The sequence below is a fragment of the Pygocentrus nattereri genome, chromosome 1, assembly GCF_015220715.1.
Source record: "Pygocentrus nattereri isolate fPygNat1 chromosome 1, fPygNat1.pri, whole genome shotgun sequence".
NCBI lineage: Eukaryota > Metazoa > Chordata > Actinopteri > Characiformes > Serrasalmidae > Pygocentrus > Pygocentrus nattereri.
Genome location: NC_051211.1, coordinates 32,109,748 through 32,117,305, shown reverse-complemented (window position 1 = coordinate 32,117,305; position 7,558 = coordinate 32,109,748). Strand labels below are relative to the sequence as shown.

Genomic DNA, 7,558 nt, shown 5'->3' with positions numbered 1-7,558 from the left:
ATGAAAGTGAGGAATAAGCCTTTACCTGGAGATCAGTTCTGTTTGTTTCAAGAGTTGAGTGCATTTATAATGTTTAAAGCGATACTTTGCCAAAATATCAGATGTACACAGCTGGTCCTCCAATCAGCCAAGACATGTTTAGCATCTGAATTTCACTTCTTAAGTTTTAGCCCTGTCTATGAGGCTAATATAGCTAACAAGTGAAGCAAGCTTATACCCTAGCAATTAGCATGATGCTAACTGCATGCCTAAAACATCACCCACTTGCCTCAAACTGTGTTGAGGTGTTAAGTAGTGTGGTTTCTGACACTGTGATATCTACACAGACAAAAGTACGTAGCATACATTTCATATGTGTTTCGGGTCAAGTGGCACTAAAATGACCAACATTGCTCACTTAGCTGGACCTCAGTATTGCATTTTAAATGAACTTCTGCCTGATTAAGGACAATCACTGATGCCGTGGTATTCAGAGCTGCAAGAATGAGTCTTCAGTAAAGCACATGGATTATGATTATGGTCATTTATGCCAAGTTGTGCCGAGTGCCTTCATATTTATGAGCAGATGCTGAATGATATTTGCTGCCATGCCCAGTAAACACTGCAGACAAAATCCTCTAACGTTAAGGCACTAAAATCCGCTCCAGGTGTTTACTGACTTAAGATGTGTGTAAATGCTCAAGAGATACTCAACAGCAAACATTTTAAATGATGTTTAATGCAATTATTCAGGCATATAACATTAATAAATAGAAATACACAATTTAAGACAACATTTAATGAAAGACACTGACACTTGCTGAGGAAAACACATTTCACCCATGTTAAAAGACAGAAATATTGCAATAGCATCACACAGTTCATTTATTTGTTCTCCTTGAAAAGAGAAAACTGTAAAAATGTGAAAACAGTCGTTGCTCCTCTGCAAATGGCAGATTCCGTCAGAAATTACGCCAAAAAACTCAGTACATCAGGGATCCGCTCCACTTCAGCGCTGCTAATTCAGGAGATGAATTTAACACACTAATTTAACTAACACTGCCGCTCATCACGTCCCTTAAAGTGTAAATTTAACTTAATTACCAGGTTGAATTTATGAACATTTCCTGAGCTTGGCTGGACTGAAATGGAACTGAATCCTCAACTATTTTACACTATGTTCAAAAACACTAAAAACAGCATTTTACAAAATGGCATAAGTTACACAGGACAGCAATCAATGATTAAAAAAAAAAATCTGTACACATACAGCGCTAACATATCTCTAGCATTTTTAAACCCCAAGCATCAACTAATGTGAACAGCGAACCTGTAGAAAATGAAATTATCCAACAACGGCGCCTTATTAAACACACCTGATTCAGCTCATCACTAAATTAGCAAGGCCTTCATCAAGGGAGCGTTAGATGAGGATAAATGCCGATATCCTCAAGGTCCCCAGTTTGACATGCCTGAGTTAGAGACTGTAGCTCAGTGGTCACCAATACTCCTCTTGGAGATCTGCTTTCCTGCAGAGTTTAATTCTAACCTTCCTCTAACATGCTGGGTCTCCCCTTACCATACACTAAAGTATCTGACCGAGCCGATCAGGGCCTTCAGATAAATTTAATTAGCTGGAGCAGGTGTCGCAGATTGTGGTTGGAACTGGGCTCTGCCTTCATCTGCCAACACTGCAAGAAGATAGCTCTCCATGACCAACGTTGGTAATCATTGCTGTAGCTCATCTGTTGATGCACAGGTTGTGTTAGCTTTTCATCAAAGCTGCTCTTGGCTGGATATTTTCAGGTGGTGGACCATTTTCAACCAACAGTGACATTGACCTGTGTAAAAATCATAGCATCACCGCCATGTCTGATACACTCATACCAGCATCACACACACAATGATGACCACTACCATGTCAGTGTCACTACTGAGCTAAGAAAGATCCACCATCCAAATGATATCTGGACAACAGTGGTCAGATACTGATCAACGATGAGTAGAAGGGGTCTGATAATCTGTGCAGCAGCAGATGGGCTGCAGTCTGTATAGTGGATCTATAAGGTAGGTGGAGTTGATAAAATGATCAGTGAATGGAAGTACAAAGTACAGGATGGCAAGAGAAATGTTGTAAATACTTGGGTATTAACATTAAAATGCTAGCTTAATATTATTTGTAATTCTAACTCTTCTGTTAGTTTTGTAAAATAAAAATAATATTAGGCAGTTTATAAAATGTCTTAAAACACTTTTGTAGTGCAACATTGTTATGCTGTCAGAAGTGTGTTGAAGTAGAAAAGCAATAACCTACAATATGAATCTACCGTATGAGTTTTCTCAGAAAAGTTTATTTTAAGTTCCATCTTTATCCATTAGTTTCTCTCTCTCTCTCTCTCTCTCTCTCTCTCTCTCTGTCTCTCTCTCTCTCTCTCTCTCTCTCTCTCTCTCTCACACTCACACACACACACACACACACACACACACACACACACACACACACACAACATCTGTGTTACAGCTGGGTTAATGTACCTTGGCCTGTCTGGTGTGTTTTCACTCTGAATGGTAAAATATTCTCAAGGCACCCATTCTGCGTGCACAAACAGCGGGTTATGAGAAGCAAGATTTTACTGTAAAAGAGATAAATTCATCAAAATAGTGAGACTGTATTCACTACCATAAGTTTTATTAGGAGATTGTGTGATCATCAGCAGAGTATAAAGCTCTACTATAGTTTTCTCTAAAACAGCCCTGATGGTCAGTCTGAAGCACAGCAATGTAGTGTGTTGAACTACTGTCCACTGCTGTAAATCTGATAAACATTTGCTGTGAGCCGTCATCTCCAAAGTGTGCAGAATCTATTTGAAACTATTGTACTGTGATTTTTAAAGAATTGCAGTGTGCAAAGTATTGCAATATGTCATATTGCAATGAATTACAATTACATGTAAGCCTCTAAAAGGAAATTTGCTCCACACTTGAGAGTGTTTATATGCACAATAATCTGATAATTGCAGAAAATCAGATTTTGTCAGAAATCCAACATGTTTACATGCACTTGGGTAATCAGATAAAGGGAAACTCTGGGTCTGCATGAATTAGGCAATAAACCAGCCAATAAACTCACTCTGGGTCTGCATGAATCAGGCAGGCAAACTTGGAATGAGATGTGACGTAAATGTTTCGTCATGCCATATCTTTTTTTTTTTTAACATCGAGTCACTTTACTGGAAATATGAATATACATCATCTTGAAGATTAAGAATATTTAAATCCTTCATTACATCAACCATGCAGTTGGTTTCATTGTCTGCTTGCTGTTTTTACTGAAACGCTTATAGAAAGAAATCAGAGGAAGAGTATACATGCACTAAAAAACCCAGTTGCTGAACTAAAATGCAGCTCTCTTTATCAGATTTCTTAATCAGACTTCTAGGCCTTACACCAATCTAAGAAATATGCTGTGTACATGACCACTTGAATAATCAAATAATGCAGAAATCCGATAATGATCTGATTATAAAGTGCATGTAAACGTGTTCGCTGAAACTAAAGAAATGTTTTCACCAGAGAGAGAAAAACAATGGATTCTACTGCCTTATTAGACTACCAATGAGCTTAATATGCATTACAAATATTAATAAATAATTAAATAAGAAAACACTGAAACCTGAAACTCTGTGTTTCACTGTTATTTTTCATCCAAAATATCATGATACTATGTTGCACAAATCTTTTTCTCCCACTCTTTGCCACAGCTCAACACTAGATAAATGCTGATTATAGAGAAACTGCTGTGCTTATGGTATCTCATTCCAAGCATATAAGAAACATATTTCTTGCAACGTTGCATGTGTTTCATCTGCCAGGCTTAAGCCTGGATTATTAATACACCTGGATGTAACATTCTGTTGAGTTTTCCATTACAGAGTTCTTAAACCGTGCATACATGTGTACTGTATTATGCTTAATTAGTAAGTTGCCAGTTTGTAATGAAACATTAAACGCAGCTAGAGCTTTCCACCAACTTTTTAAACCTTTCTGCAAAATTAAACAATGTAAACAAAGTCATTCAGTGGTTTGATGTGAAATGCTCTGTTCTAGAAAACCTTACTGAGTCAGAATTGGTCACAGCGGTGGTGATAGGAGCCAGACATCTAATGTTTCTGTTTCACAGAAACTTGTCACTTGAAATGGTTGTGAATATATTGCCTGATGCCTGAGACAGTGTGTTATAATAATTTTAAGAAGGTTCTGGTCTAAAAAAATATATATATATTTTTAAAGCCATTTATGGCAGAGACCTACATGCAGGTGTTAAGAGAGCAAAATAGTTCCCAAAAAACATTTTTAATTTCATATTTACTGCTATTTTATCTTCATCAACATTACATGTAAATTACACTGGTTATTCTGGATAGTAAATAAAATTGTATATTGGTGTTGTAGACATTGTGACCCTTGGTTGCTTTCACTGCCACAGTGCAGAAATCAGAGTTGGTAAGTTTCTCCACAATGAACCGTATCACATCAAACCACTCTGAATTATTTCATTTACATCTCAACCACTGAATTACACATAAATCTGGAAAACTGGTTGGAGTTCTCCTTTAAAAAACACATGCTGTAGTTGGTTAGGACAAAAGAAAATTCCATGAGCAAGCTTAAACATGTGTGCTCATGTGTGTGTTGTGGATCACAGTCATCTGGTCAGCGTACCTCATGCATTTAACAGATCTGTACAGAAGCACCCAGCCTATGGTGCTAGAAGCTTGTGGAGCAAAAAAAAAAAGAGGTCCATACTAAAGGAGTTATGTTAAAATGATAGTTTGGGGAAAAATCAAATGTAAACAATTTACCCCTTATCCCAAAAGTAGTGGATCAGCTAACACACATTTGGTAACCGAAATTTACTTCTTTAGTTTTGTCCAGGAACTACACGGCTAATGTCATCTCAACATGGTCTGAACATGTGCATGATGATTCCTCTCAATAGTTAGCACCATGCTATTTGGTCTACATGTGTGCTACGTTAGCCTTGTAGCTCCAGTGTAAAACTAAAGAAGCAAACTTCACCAAATTGATCAAGTACATTAGGCATAAAGGAGAAAAGTGGGTACATTTGATTTTTTGTCAAAATATCCCTTTAATGCCTCTGCGCTCCTTGCTTATCCTTTTGTCTCCTTTTTGCAAATAGGTTTCATGTCCTACATTCTTTTCTCCATACATCTCTCTAGTTCTTTCCAACACTTCTCCTCATCTCCTTCTGTCCAGCCCTCAACTTCCTGGGGTCAATGGTTCCTGCGGTTGCGGCTCTTGCTGTGGTCCAGCAGTGGTTTGAGTTTGGCCAGGTCCCCTCTCAGTGGCCCCTGAAAGCTCTGGAGCTGTTTGCGCTCTTTGCAATACTGCTGCATGGCCAGCGTCTCTGCAGGGCTGAAGGCCGAGGCCAACGCTTTGGGGCTCAGGCCCCAGCCCCAGACTGACCGCTGCTTATCGTTGAGTGCGCTGACCACAGCCTCCGTCAGCACACGCAGGCGGATCTTAGCCAAAGTACGTTTGAAGCCATTCTCTGTAGCCAGGCAGTAATAAAGACCCTGATCAGATGAATGCACTGAACGGATCAGCAGGCCATGGTCAGTGGCCACCACACGGTCACTCAGTTTCACCTGCAAAAAAGAGCACACACATATACCAATAGATTGGATTGGACACACACACACACATGCACTACCCTATAATTTACAAGTTTGGAATTGCTGTATTTAATAATATAAAACCAACTTTGTTGCTATGTTCACACTACAGGTGAAAGTGGCCCTCATGTTCAAAAGCTCACCCTCATCCAACAGATACAGCTAACATCCACTTATAGACGCTTTTCTCGTCACATCAAAATCAGTTTTAAACTTGTAGGACAAGCAGGGGACACTAAAATAACCACACTGAACAAAGTTTAATAAGACTAATCAGTGTTGAATTTCTATGGTCATTTTAACAGTGGAAGTTGATCAAACAGTGAAAAAAAGCTCATTTACTTTCATTTACCTGCTATGAAGAAGAATGGCGAAATATAGCAGTGTGTAAAAGTCAGAGACCACCCTTCTCTTATATAGTTTCCAGAGAAAAAGTCATTAAGTCCAAATTCATTTTTAGCATCAGGAAAAAACAGAAAACTTATAACAGACAATTACAGGCTCATTTTTTCCCACACCTCAGTCAGTTCAGTCTTAGAAGTTAATTTTCCTGCTTCTTCAAGTCAAGTCAAGAAGCTTTTATTGCCATCCCATCTATGTACAAGTACACAGTGGGGTGAAATTACATTCCTCCAGGAACAACACGGTGCAACAAGAACATAAAGAACAAAGTGCAGATAGTGTGCAAACAGAAAATTAAGCTAGAAACAATATAATAAATGTGATAAATTAAACAGACATTAGACACAGTAAACACACAAGACAGTGCAGCACTGACACAGCACACATTTTTGGAAATGAGGTGGTGAGAATAAGGTGCAAAGATATTAAACATGCTGTGATCTGTGAGTCACGCAGTCAGATAACATACATAGACACAGGAGTTACTGAGGTAGTAAAACTTGAGGAGTCTTACCATCCAACTAACCCCAAACACATTCAGTGATGTTGAGATCTGGACTCTGGGGTGGTCAGTCCATTGTTCTGAGAATGCCAGCATTGTCTTTGTTTAATTTGAAAATGTTCTAATGTTTGTTCATTATTTTCTCAGTAACGGCTTCATGCAAAAGGCTGGTGATTAGATTTCTCTGGAACCCAATCAGAGCGAATAAGGTTTAGCTAACAAGCCACTATTACCTTAGACTGGCTGTGGGACATTCAAGACATGCATGGTCATGCAACTACTTGTGAGTATTAATTGGTTTTGTTTGCTGTTTGTGCCAGCTCAGGCCGCTCAAGTGATTATTCATAGGCCACAAATTTGTATACCCTATAATACAATTCTATCTTATTCATTGATTACAGTGAATTATTCATACTAACACTGAATGATTAATGCTTATCATGGGTTATTTACAATATATGATGCTTAGTTGTGCTAATTAAACAACTCTGAGCAGATACCATGTTCTCTGGTGGTTGATTAATGGTGGTCTACAAGATCTTGTATAGTTAGGAGTCCCATTTTCTCTGTATGTTTTTGAAATCCAGTTTTGAAAACTGAGTTCCCTCTTCCTTCTGCAAGTGGAATATTTTATATCTAATCTCCTCAATATTATATATATATATATATATATATATATATATATATATATATATATATATATAAGAACAAGGGTGATGTGCAGAGCTGCAGTAACTACAGAGGTATAAAGTTGATGAGCCACACCATGAAGGTATGGGAAAGAGTTGTTGAAGCAAGGCTAAGGCGAGAGGTTCAGATTAGTGAGCAGCAGTTTGGTTTCATGTCCAGAAAGAGAACCATAGATGCAATTTTTGCGTTGAGAGTGTTGGTAGAGAAGTACAGAGAAGGTCAGAAGGAGCTACATTGTGTCTTTGTGGATCTAGAGAAGGCATATGATAGTGTGCCAAGAGAGGAACTG

At 38.3% G+C, this 7,558-nt stretch overlaps 1 protein-coding gene across 1 annotated transcript in view; it reads right to left on the bottom strand.

Annotated features, from left to right (window-relative positions):
• Positions 1 to 698: 698 nt before the first annotated feature.
• Positions 699 to 7,558, bottom strand: part of sema3c (sema domain, immunoglobulin domain (Ig), short basic domain, secreted, (semaphorin) 3C) — a 91,203-nt gene continuing 84,343 nt past the window's right edge. The window contains exon 18 of the mRNA XM_017707585.2: positions 699 to 5,648. Coding sequence (XP_017563074.1) covers positions 5,274 to 5,648 — 375 coding nt within the window. The 3' untranslated portion in view covers positions 699 to 5,273. The remainder of the gene's footprint in view (positions 5,649 to 7,558) is intronic.